Genomic DNA, 13,513 nt, shown 5'->3' with positions numbered 1-13,513 from the left:
TTCCAATCATAAAAATATCTCTTTAGTGGGAACACCTGTTTTGCTTAGAACATCGTCCTGTCTTGTACAGCATTAGCAATATATCAGATTGCAGATAAAGACATGCACTTCGTTTTCATCATGGTATCATCGGTTTGGGAATCAAGATTATTAATTTTTTTTTCCATAAAAGGATAAGAGCTTTTCCCTACACTCTACGAAGGCCATCTTTTAGCTATAGAAACTAGGGAAACATCATTCATTGATTTCACCTTTTACAAATCAAATGAAGCAAACAACGTTCGGATGTTCATTCTTGAAAAGCTCTCTATATATGTTTTGCATAAAACCAAAGACATGGACATGGATGCTGCAAATCAAACTGTGATGTCATGTTAAAAAAAAGGTGTAGAGGGTTTGTATTAAAATTAATTAAGAAAAAAGATAAAGCCAAAAAGTAATAACTGTGGAAAACAAGAAGTCTAATGGGGTGATAATACAAGGCAGGAAGAATAGTGGGGATGCTTGATGTATGTAAGTGTGACTAACTGTATCAACCAAATCTGACAGAAAGATAGAAGCAAAAAAAAAGGGAAAGCATGAAGTTAAACTTAAGGTTTCATGTGTTGTTCTTTTCCAGTCGATTACTAAGTGGAAGCAAACAATAAGCTCGTCAAACTATCATGAAATCAGTTGACCTTTTTGGCTTTTTATTTTATGTGGGAGTGAGGGAACAAACTCAACATTAGTAGTCCACGCTTAATATTATTTTCAAACTCAAAATCATATAATCTCATATCCCTAACCATCCCCATTAATCACTTGGCTTCCACACGTCCCCGACAATATCTTGTGAAGAAGATTGATCACATCTATAATGCTCAACAAAACTGAGAGCTTTATCATAAAAGAATAATCTTTTAAAGCGTTTCTAATTAGATTTTATCGACCATCCTTCTATTGTTTGCTGACGTGTATATATATATATATATATTGTCCAAAATATGTGGAGTTTCAAGTTAATTTTATGTACTGTATTTTGTAATCCAATACAACTGCATTGAAATTTACTAATTATATATATATATATATTGAATTACGGAGGTGATGTATATATCCGAGTGGGGAGGAAAATATTTTTGTCTTGCATGTTCTAACTTGTTTGTTGAGAGTGGAAGTACACAATAAGTGCCATTAAAGCAAAACTTTAGCCCAACTAAAATTATTTTCAAAATAACTAAATATATATTTTGTTTCTTCAAAAAATATCATATATATATATATATTCTCTACCAGCTTCGTAAATATATAACTTTTTTTTTTGCAATATTTTTCAAAGCGTAATTTGATCAATTTAGCTTATTAAAATGGAAAGTTGGTTCAAAGTAAGGCCAAACATGTACATAATTCCAACGTCGTTATACTTTCCTTTCTTGCTTTTAATGACAATATGTAGGAAGGATTCTTGGTTGAAATGCTCTACAATGAGTATTTCTTCGATCAAATATTTCAGCCGAGAGTCATTCCTATAAATATGTTTCTTTTTTAGTTGATACATGAATTTTTGTTGTTTACTATTATCTCTCATGGTTTTGAAATCTAATAGAAAAAGAAAACAGTATCTCTTTTGTCCCTAGTTAAAAACATGCTAAAAGCACTTTCAAAAACTAACAAATAAGTTAGTCTAATAGTAGTTATCTTGTTTAAAGAGATTGAGATTCAAAGTTCAAAACCTGTTTTCGACTGTAACACCAATATATATATATATATATATATATATATATAAAATTATAAAAAAATCATCTTGGTTGACTTTGGAAAAATTACTACCGTGGGTCTTTTATCTCTTCCTCAAGCTCTTTCTTAATTTAAATGATAACCAAGTATTAGTTTCGTCTAATCACATATCTGTTTCCTTTAATGTCTTACCAAGTAAAAGTCAAGATATGTATGTGCAAGTACTAGTGCCTAAGGCATAGTGGACTACAACTATCGCTTACACCAAAAGTAAAAGTTCAAACAAATCCTTGTATGGTACGAGTGTGTGCTAACTACTAGTTCCACTTGAAGTTGTTGAATCATTATTGAAAGCCATGATGAAGTGATGACCTGTTCATATGAAACCATCTCTTCAATCTCCTGTTTCAGTTTTTGCATTATATAGAAGGTACTTATGTAGGTTTTGACTACACTTTCTTTCTTTCTTTCTTTTTTTTTTGACTCCAAACTTGTTCATGTGTATGTTTCCTGTCATGTTCATCCCTTTTTTCTTAATCTTCCATCAAGAATCAAGTCATGAGCAAACAGCCCACGCATTTTTTTTTTTTTTTAATAGCAAAGGCATCAAGTTTATTCATAATGCAGGGACATGAACCCCTCCTTCTTTACAAATAAACATTAAAGCAGAAAGCTTTGGTTCATATATCAATCCATTTTATTTGATGTGTGTTTTCAAAAACTTTCTCCAAAGATCAAAGAAAAACATCTCCTGTACACATCACCAACATATATCAGCACACGCATAGTTCACAGGCCAATAGTGAAAAAATAGTGAAAAAACTGTCATGAAAAGAATTAATTAACTCCTCCTAACTCAGGTGCAAGTGCCTGTCTGTAATTTGCTAAAACTCTACCTAGGCCTTCCCCCAAAATCCGAAATTAGAAACACTAGAGGACAGAGGAGAATAGGGCAGGGGGCCGCGGGAGGGGCTGAAGGGACATCAAAGGTCCATCACTACAGGCAAGTAACATGATGGTGGAGTTGTCACAACGTCATGCAGATAAAAGGTGGGGCAAATTTAGTTTCTCTCCAAGAGCAAATCCCATGATATTGATAGACCCAACAAGGTTGGATGTATGCACAAACTATTGTAAAAGAGGGAGGGGGTTCACAATTAGGACAAACACAGTTCCATCCTCTTTTATACCACTAAAAAGACTGCTTGCTTTTCTCCCTGTCTGTACCATATTTGTTGGTGGTCTGGTGGGATTAAATCACATTACAAATGGGGGCAGAGACAATCCGATTGATTTGGTTTTGGATTTTTGAAGAAAAGACGGGGCTCAGTGCCAATGATATCAAAAGTGTGTTATCATGCCCTGCGAACTGGTATTCAACCCAGTCCAGTTAATTTCAAACGCTTCTCTTTCTTCTGTTTGGGTTTTGCTTCTACTTTAATGCTTGAAGAAGCATCTTTCTCTTCACCTTGCTTCAACTAGGGAAAAAGCCCAATATATATATATATATATATATATATATATGTATATACGTGGTACATATATTCTAGAGCCTGGTTTAGTGGTTGATCCACAAGTAACAATGATAGCAAAAGGAATCCTCACAAACTGTCTCTCATCGCACTGAAACCCTCTCACCAAACACACACACACACACACACACACGCTTGCTTCCCGTACTTAAAAAGCCCAGAACTCCTTTTATTCCCCTAATGATTTTTTATTCAGTCGGAGGGTGCATGAAACACTTGTTTTTCTCATTATAATTTGAACTCATGTTTAGATTAACTCAACTTTCTGATTAATTGGCCATATAAAAAGACTGTTTTGATCAAGTCTTTCGTTGAACAGTTTGTCCCTTGTCACACCTCTGCACATGTTAAAGCTGGAAATTTTCAAAGTTATGAATGATATATTCAGTTAGCTATCTCAAGTTGAACACCCTTTGATGCTGTAGTTGGCAATGATATGGGGACAGATAAACAGGAAAGCCGGCATCTCTTCAGATTTCCATTTACACTGAAAAAGGGAGAAGCACGTTTCTAGGACCCTCCCTGAAGAACTTTATTTCAGAAAGAGGATAGTCAGACAGTGTCACATCCAGGGAAAGGTAGAAAAGTTGTATCAAAGAAGTGACATAAACAAATTGGAAGTTTTGAAGCCAAGCGTACCGTCCCGGCATGCTCTTATGTTAGGTGCGTGCCGTGCCATTATCCACTTGGGGTTTTGCTGGACAGCGTTGGCTCGCATTCATAGGAAAACTAGGTGGTATCAGGACAACATTTATTTTTTGACATCGAAATTTGCATGGTGCCATGCTTGTCTTAGTTGTACCATAAGAAGTGGTCGGGACACTGCCATTGGATGGCTCTGAATCATGGAAATCTGATCAGCTCAAATGGAACCTACGAACTAACCTTGAACAGAGAAGCCAGCTTCTGTCTCTTGCTTGTCAAGATACGCCACCAGTTTCGTGTCTTTAAAAAGGATACCAGTATTACAAATGGTGATTGAGTCAGTTTAACCAAACGCCAAGTATCAGTTATCAGAATCAGATACCAAAACAAAATGTTGCAGATTACATGCAACTGGTAATTGAGTCAAAGCAATGCCCACGAGTGACATGGAACCTCATGAACTGGCCATTCAAGTGGAATTTGTCATGTTGGTCTGCCGTGCTGCGTGGTGTGTTATTGCATCGGCTCCAATCAACAATAATGCATTATTGATCCCACTTGTTCTTCATTATTTGCAGGATAGTCTTAACAAAACCAAAGGCAGATGTAAATGAGATTATACAAGAGGTCGAAAGAAATCAAGAAGGGCATTTTGACTGTAGTGAAAGAGAGTGCCCCACAAACGCCTGGTTTCAGCACTCTTGAAAGAGATGCGCAGATGCATAAACCTACGTTCGTGTGGAGAGAGAAAAGAGTATGCTAGGTGAGGGCTTGGTTTGCAGATCAAATGGCAAAGCAAGCCATATAGATACATTACCCTTCAAGGTCTGTCCAAATGCATCTTCCAGCTACCTATGGAATGATCTACTTCAATCTATTTTCACCGAATCTAGCACTAGAAACTAGATGTTTTATTTTCACAGAAATATTTCACATAAATTATAATGCCAGACTAACTAGCATAAAAAACAAAACTGAACAGAGGCCAGGAAAAAAGGAATGCTCAACCCTCCTAGAATTACAGATGGCAGTTGATAGGTGAGGTTCAGGATGAGAGTGTGCTTTATGTGATGACTGTAGGTTTCTCCCTTCCTGTGAAGTCCTTCAGCTTTGATACAGACAATGCCAAATCTGATATAACAACCAAACAATTCATTCATTAATTGCCTAAAGTAATATAAAAATGATCATGAACTAACCTATTAATGGCTTCAGGCCATTTGGGCACCCATATCATGTTTAGAAACTCGGTCAACAACTGTTCGATGTAGATTCGAATGGTAGCACCGGCTGAACCAGTTCCCTGTATGTACATGAAATTTAATCATATCAAAAAAGAGTACGAGGACATGAGCCTTCATATTTGGGTAAGGAATACAAAGCCCTGCACACACCGATAAGCGAAATATAATCCTTGAACCATCTGTGAAAACAAATCTAACACCTTGCTTTGAGGCCACACTTCCATCCACCTAAAAAATCAGAAAAACAGAAACAATCAATACAGGCTCACCAAACATAGAAATGTGAAGATAGTACAGTATTATGTTTAAGGAGATCATATTTTAAGCAGTGACCACGAAAAATGTAGAATGCTAAAACTTACAGGATCAGTGTATGCAAAGTCATCAGCAAATTGAAGGACATAATCTCCTACAATGAGGAATCTTAAGCAATTGAACAGATACAAAATAAGGATATTACAATAGGTGGGACAGCAGGTATAAGGTTTAGTTGCAAACTTACCATACTTTGCCCCTTCCTTACTCTTTGAGACCAAATCTCTAAGGTATTCAATCATTTTATTAGCACCTTCAGATTCACATTCCTGAACAGTAACTCACATGAATTAGAGAGTAGCACCTTCTCCCAAAACAAGGAATTCCCAAGCTAAACTGAACTAGAAACTACAAAACTCATGCCAACTTGTTTCAAAAGGCAGCCTATCATGCTTACTTCATAATCATATCTAGAAAAGAAATTTCTTCCATATGTTGCCCAGTGTTCTTTGACAACATCAGAGACAGACACCAATGTCTCCCCTGGTTTCTTGTCTTTGTTTCGATATGCAATAATTGAGAGCCATGCTAAAACAGCCCTGTCATTGATGAAATTAAAAATCATACTCTGACCCCACGGATAAGTTAAACAGCGAAAAACAACATTCACAAGCACCATAAACAATGTAAAGTTGCCTTAAATTCTTATCCACAAGTTGGGTCTCTAAAGGTGGAAACACATAAGGGAGTGGCAGTAATGCAAGTATTTTCAGGTCCACTATGCAATTATGAAGAATCTGCATATGTAAATACACATCAAAAGAAAGTAATGGATGTGTTCGGATTGAGAGAAGTTGAAAGGAGAAATGAAGAGACAGATTAAACTGTTTCTTTTGTTGACATAGTGACGTTAAAGAGAGATGCAAATAGAAAAGAAGAGAGTGCGCAAATAACATTTTCTCCTTCATCTCCCCTTTTGAAGCTATTCAGATTTGAGGAACTTGGAGAAAAGACACTAGCTACTTTTAATTATTTAGCTATTCAAAAGTGTATCAAATATTAGATAATTCTACTTTTGCTACCTCTATTTCTCTCATTTTCTTATTTAATTTTTTAATTCTTCAACATTTTGTTGAGCTGTGAACTTTAGAAGCAAGCAGTAATTCTGCCAAAGTTGCCATTATAGTAGAATAAGCCCAGACCTACGAAAGAAAATTCACAAATGGGTACAAAATATACTCACATGCCATGATATTCAGTAGTAGAGAATAAAAGACCATGCAAAACCTAATATTAAATATGGCTTGTTACACAGTTGCAACTATCCAATTGTGCGACTAATACTATTCATCCAAACCATTGTTTGTTGCAGTAGTGTTGTAGCTTAAACCATGGTTTGTTGCAGTAGTGTTGCGGCTTAAACTTAAACCTGGCAAGTGGTCTTAATCAGAGTGCACAGCAGCTCCTTTCTGCCTCCCGAGATTTTGGAATCAATTGACAATGATTCAATATCATAGATTAAACAGCAACCTTACAATAGACTTTGATTTACAAGCCAAATTGTTTAGATGTCAGCAGATGGGTATAATTTTGCTTTTATAATGCTTGTAAGAAGTTATGGTAACAAAATTTTAAACTGTAAAAGAAAAACATTTCTAAAAAGTGAGCATAAAGTTTTGGAGAAGATGCTAAAATAGAATAATGAGGATAATAAGGGAAGTGTATTTGACAGTTCACCATATAAAGTGTGCAATGGCAAAACGATGTCAAATGGCACACAGCTTCAGGAAGAGGGACAGAGGATTGGACTCAGAATAAACAAACTAGTTGAGATTTGGCAACATACTCCATCTCCAATGCAATGATTCAAGACATTTTAATATAAATGATTCATGCAATCAACCTTATGTTGGAACTGATGACTCTACTGAGTCAACACTCCTGATAAGATAAGAAGTCTCAGTTTTAGTAAATGCAAGCAATTTGTTTAAATAACCCATAAATTAAAATAACCAATTACCATATGCCATCCTTCTCGCGAATGTGATCAGAACCAGTACCAAAACTTTCTTCCCCACAAATTGACAACTTCCCATCATCCATAAGATTTCCAAAAAATTTCCACCCAGTGGGAACCTGAAACAAAATATCCGGTAGTTTGTTTGAAGAAAGTATCCTTAGAATATAATCCCTTGTCCCTGTTATATGGCATTTCTTAGAAGAGTAGAATACATTAGTTGAGAAAAGTGCTAACCTCAAAAAAAGTAAGACCCAATTTTTCTGCAACATGATCAAGTGCAGCACTAGTGGGCATGGATCGAGCTAAACCCTGAAAAATTGGAACATAAGTAATCTATCTTTGGTTTTCAAAAACATAAAAGCAAAGTTGCTTAAAATTGGTACCTTAGGACCATTCCAAAAGTATGGGATTGCTTCTTGTGCATTCGCAGCAATGATTGCAACCGAGTCCGAAGGAGTAACGAAAAACTTTTTACCTAAAATCATGTTTCTGTCGCCATCCCCTGAGTAATGATAACAGAAGTTGATGGTGATTCAACAGAAAGAGTATATCTTCTCCACCTTTTATACTAAAATACTACTCAAGTAAATGTTCTTCTACAAGCTTGGAGTAGGGCAGAATTTGACAATATATGATAAATACACATACACAACAGAGTCGAATAAAAGATATAAGTTAATTTGAATAACCATAAAATACAATTCCGCTGTAAGGGACTTTCTCCATGTCAACAACATCCCAAGCATTATCTCCATCCAGAAAAAAAGAGAGGACATAAAGAAACATTCCAACCATAATACTCAAGCATGGAGTCAAGGTAACTCATTACACTCCCAAGTTCCTAATGTGACTAGGTCTCCCATGAAGATGAGTCCAATCAGCTTGAAAACAGTACAGCCCAGTTATTTTGTGTAACTACTCCAACGCCCACCGACCCCCCCACCCCCCTTCTTCTAAATGAGTATCTTTCTATCTATTAAGGTAGACATTCTATTTACTTTAGATACAAACTTAGCAACATTCTCCTCTCTTGAAAGATGGAAGGGGTACAACTATGAGAAGATATTCTGGATTAAAAGAGGAGGTGTGTAGGCGAGACTCTGAATTGACAATCAGTAAAGAGAAGATTAGGCAAAAGGATGTAGGAAAAGAAGAGAAAAGAAATGAAAGGAGAAAACTCACACAAGTTAACAACAATTAACAGCTTGCCCAAGTTCAATACCTACCAATGTCTCAAGAAGAAAGGAGTGTCATATTACCCATAACAGCTAGTCCTAGAATCGTCAAAAACTATTTTGACAAAGAAAAACGCTAATTTATAATTAACAGAAGCCCTTGTGCAAATAGAAAACATAAGATTAACCAGCAGAGTCAGACATTTGAAATAAGAATTTAAATTTAGAACACAAAAGGAGGTTCATCAAAGCTCCAAAGTAACATTAAGTTTCAAGTTTTGTTCTCCTCCTTCCATACTTCTCTGTTCAAAGCCAAACTTTTGGATTTTGTTCCCTTTCTTCTACACTTGTCTAGATTTAGAAGCAAAAAAAAGCTTAGAAACATGAAGATATTGGTGAATGAGTCCTATTATGCATGCACAACAAATTGGAGAAATCTTACACTTCAAGAAAATTTAACATATTCTTTCTACTGTAATCTTCAAACATACCATCACTTGCCGCCCCAAAATCAGGTCCATTCTCACTATACATGGTGTTGACCAAATCCTTTGCATACCTGTTTTGCCATACAAGTCAGAATGTGCTACACTTTTAAATTGTTGCAGTAGAATATTCATTTTTAGCATGTTGTAACTATCTTACGTAAGATTAGGATCTGGATGACCATGTCCAAAATCCTCCAAAGGCACTCCATTTGATATAGAATCCTACATGACACATCTAACATCTAGAATCAGGAACTTCATAGCAATTGAGTTAATAGCATATTTTAGATATTTCATATGCATGACATACCAGGCTGGCTCCTAGCTTGTCCACAAAGATGGGTTTTGCGTATGCACCAGTAACAGCATGCATGGCATCAAATACAAACCTAAACAGTAACAACGGATACAGTAAAATTTAGTATAAGGTCTTATCTTTCTCTAGCATATTAGAGTAGAGGATTCAACTACCATGGACAGAATAACAAACTGTTCTAATAAGAGGCAAAGTTATAATAATATAATTCTAGGCAGGATTCAGGAAAGGGACATAATTAAAAATAAAAAAAACAGGGAAAAGCAAAACCACTATCTAACCAAATAAAGAATGCACCATTAATGACGAGCAAAATGATAATGCAAAGGAACAAAGGAATTAACCACAAGAGTGAAGTTCATGTAAATGGTGGGTGGTGAATATTTTCTAAATAGTAATTCTCATCCAAGTCACTAATTACCAGGAATTATAGTAACAAAAGTTAAAAACCACAGAGTTTTATATCATGCTTCATAGCACCAAAAGGAAGAAAAAGAAGGGCTCAAGATTAGAATAGGCTGACAACATTTTATAGATATCAGGAATCTTTGCTGAATGAAAAATCAATTAGATGCATCCTTGCCAATAATTCATATCAAACTTCCATTTCAAGTATATTGCCTAAAGAGTATTCATGAGAACTGGGAATTGAGAGTGTTCATACATGGAGACCGACAACTCTACACAGGGCCCTCAAAAACATGACCCAGTAAAAAAATATATGACTCGAAGTAAGATAATAACAACATATTGGGGCATACATCTGATCTTTCTCGTGGCCACTTCTAGCATGTTTTGATGTATAGAAAGCAATCAACATCTGAATTAACCAAACATAGAACAAGCTAGGAACACAAGCAGCCTTATTCAACTGAACCCATACTCATTCCTGCTTAGTCAAGGGCACAAGGCATACCTGAAACCTGATCTTGAGAGAAGAATTCTGATGAGCTGGAAATCAAACACACTCTGCACATAATCCCATCATATTATTGATAGAATCACATGTAAAAAAATTATAGAAAAAGGTGGCTGATTTTTTCCCCTCACCTCCATTAATTCCAAATAGTCAGAAACTGGATCTATAACCTCAACACTGAAGTTTCCATACTTTGTAACTTCAAGACGAGAGAGGTCAACATCAGAAATCTCTGCCATTTTAATCTCAGAAATCTGCACAGTATTTCCATTTTCAAACATCAAGCAGGCAAAATTCATTTGCACATTAGAACAACACTTCTGTTAAGTGCAAACAAAATGAAACAACTGACCATCAGAAATGGTCAAGAACAGAAATGCATGTATGAAACATAAGTCACAACTGACTCCAATATCAGGGCAGCAACAAGTGCACCACCTATACTAGCAAAAGTCTAAACAGCTCAGTTTTTGGAGTATAAGTAGCAAAGCTCGACTACGCCACTCCATTAATATTAAAAATTGAACAATTATTGAGGGGTTTAAAATTTCTGGAATCCTATAATGTAAATCAAGGAAGCAGGCTTGTTTTTTCTTTATCATTTTCTTTCTTGACCCAGTAACGGTTGAACCTGGAACTAACCCCAACCCCGTTCTTGCAGCCAAATGGCTGAACCCTATAAACAGTTTGTAATCATGATTTGCAAACTCCCAGACAAATCAAAGATATCCAGGAAAATTTAGCTGCACGCAAGAATAGTGGTGGATTTACAACTCAATTATGTGACAAACTCTTGCTAAAGTTAGCCTTCTATTAATTCTGCTGGTGTTCATCTCAGGCCTCCTTAACCAACCAGGAGTTTACTCTTCAAGCAAAAATTTAAAATACATAACAGTAAAATCCAATACTTACAGAAAGGGTGTTCCCATATATCTTGTCAGTGATAGATTCAGGTGCAGGTTGCCCACTGCTGTAATTAAACTAGAAAAAATGGATAAATAAAATGGAATTTAGATTTACAAAATATACTGGAGTTGCAAATGCTCTGGCTCGGTCAAATTTCAATAAACGCAATATAGCTTTGATAATTTAACTAGACATTTTGCCACAGTTGCATCAGCAATTTACCTTGATACCCCAGTCATATTCAGGGCCTCCAGGATTATGGCTTGCACTCATTATAAATCCACCATTGGCCTAAGGGGAAAAAATTTTAATTAAGTGGTAAAAAAAATCAGTAAATATTGACACAATGCCTGGAATTCAAAATGGGAAAAGACCCGCTTGCCTTCCTCTTCCGAATTACAGCAGAAACAGCTGGTGTGGACATGATACCTTCCCTGCAATGTCATATTCCGTCTTTAATTCCATCATAGAAACACAACAGTCCCAGGAAAAGTTTTTAAAAGAGTGAAGAACCAGAAAAGTTGATGTCAAACACAAAAAGTGTTAAGAGTAAATATTTTCAGGCAGACCAAAAATGCAATGCTCCATCAGCCTTTTTTTTAACCCTAAAGGATGATTAGAATTCTGAAGAAAATAGATTACATTAGACTTCTACATAGAGAATAGATCAACAGCATTAAAGCTCCAAGACTAAAAACTCCTCTCACCACCCATAAACTTTGACACCTCTTATTGAGATTAGCAGATAAAGCACATGTGAGGGAACACCAAGTGACATATAAAGTCTTTGTTGTAAATATAAGGAGTTATGCCACTTCCTTCCTTTAGTTATATTCTTTACTCAAATTTAACATTTGGCAGACATGTTTCAAGTTTTAATGATCATTCTTCCCCTGAACAATGTGAGACCTTGGCCAAAAAAAAAAATGATAGTGAGACTAGTGAAGTACATAAGCAAATGAAAAACACTCACCTGCCAACCAATATTTTGCCAACACCATTCCCTGCAGCAATTTTAATAATTATCTGCATTTGAAAATCAAATATTCCATAAGTCAAAGAGACTAGTTTTGTAGTACATGTATGAACAGGAATGATTTTGCTTGTGTTCTTTTCTGTTTCCAGTCCTGTTTGCTATTTGAACAGGAAATTGCAGGTCTAATATGGCAAAACAACTTAAACCAAATCCAAGCAGAACAATGCACTTTAATTAACAGCACAGAAAATGACCTGTGCAGCTTCACGATTAAAGTATCGTCCATCGCCTCCTAAAACCAACACTCCATTCTTGTAATCCTCGGGTGGCAATGAATTAAACAATGCCTGCGGATTTCCGACCCATCAATGCAAGTAAGCACTAAATCAAATAAAATGAATGCATGTGCCAAAAAAAATAAATGAATGCCAAAGAAAATTGCAAAAGTTCAAACCTGGATCCAATTCGAAAGGTAATTCTCTTGCATAAAAACTTTAACCTGCAACAAATGAAATTGTATTAAATGTAACCAAAAACAAAGAACTACAAGGAATTTGATGTCAAGCAATTGGATCCCCAAGCCAACTTCAAAGCAAATACTTCAATGTTTATCAAACAAAAATTGCAAAATAACCAAAATTCAACTCCCTGTTCTTATCATCCCTTAAGCAATAGAAAAAATCCAGGTTTAGAAACAAAGTAATACCAATAACAGTGAGAAATAATAAAAAAATTACCTTCTTCCGAAGCCCACTTGTCCCAGTCTTTTGCCCTTCAAACGGCTTAGTGGGAACTGAATTTATCTGTGCATTCAAATGAAAAAAAAAAAACAAAAACCTTTACTTAAACTACAAAAAAAAAATTAAAAGTAGAAAAGAAAAAGAAAACCAACGTAACAAAAATGCAACCTTGATGCCTTCAGGCTCAGCAATGGTGGTGGAGGAAGAAGAAGAAGAAGCTTTGATGGCGAACGAAGGCGAGTGTGAAACGGAAAACGAATTCGTTTTGAGAGGGAAGCGATGGGTATAGAGATGAGAAGAAGAAGGAATAGGATGGGCATTTGATGATCGTTTTGCTGATCTGAAACCAGTAGAAAAGAAACCTTCCAGTCTCATAGAATTACAACTAGAAGCCATGTTTTTCCTTTTTTGGTAGGTTTCTCTCAGGATGATCTCTTTCTTTTATTCAGCGATGACTCAATGGAGTTTGGGTTGGTTTTGTTTTACTTTCCGGGTAGAGTGTGTTCAGCTTGAGTGGAACAGAATCCAGAGGGTCTCAAAGCTAAAAGGAGATCAAGCAGGCCTGTACTTCTTTGGCTTCT

At 35.8% G+C, this 13,513-nt stretch overlaps 1 protein-coding gene across 1 annotated transcript; it reads right to left on the bottom strand.

Annotated features, from left to right (window-relative positions):
• Nucleotides 1–4,783: 4,783 nt before the first annotated feature.
• On the bottom strand, nt 4,784–13,507 carry PGM (phosphoglucomutase). The gene is given in 24 exon segments (XM_021432961.2): nt 4,784–5,024; nt 5,093–5,113; nt 5,116–5,148; nt 5,151–5,196; nt 5,288–5,365; nt 5,500–5,546; nt 5,640–5,721; nt 5,850–5,991; nt 7,413–7,528; nt 7,647–7,721; nt 7,796–7,914; nt 9,079–9,146; nt 9,233–9,297; nt 9,386–9,464; nt 10,308–10,360; nt 10,442–10,564; nt 11,223–11,291; nt 11,439–11,507; nt 11,599–11,650; nt 12,190–12,242; nt 12,447–12,539; nt 12,647–12,691; nt 12,930–12,995; nt 13,101–13,507. Coding segments are annotated over 24 exon segments (1,890 nt in total). The 5' UTR covers nt 13,329–13,507; the 3' UTR covers nt 4,784–4,956.
• Between the last annotated feature and the right edge of the window lie 6 nt (nt 13,508–13,513).

This window comes from Theobroma umbraticum, unplaced genomic scaffold, assembly GCF_002168275.2.
Source record: "Theobroma umbraticum cultivar Fairchild unplaced genomic scaffold, ASM216827v3 scaffold_30.0, whole genome shotgun sequence".
NCBI classification, from domain to species: Eukaryota; Viridiplantae; Streptophyta; class Magnoliopsida; order Malvales; family Malvaceae; genus Theobroma; species Theobroma umbraticum.
This window is presented reverse-complemented; position numbering and strand designations above follow the sequence as displayed.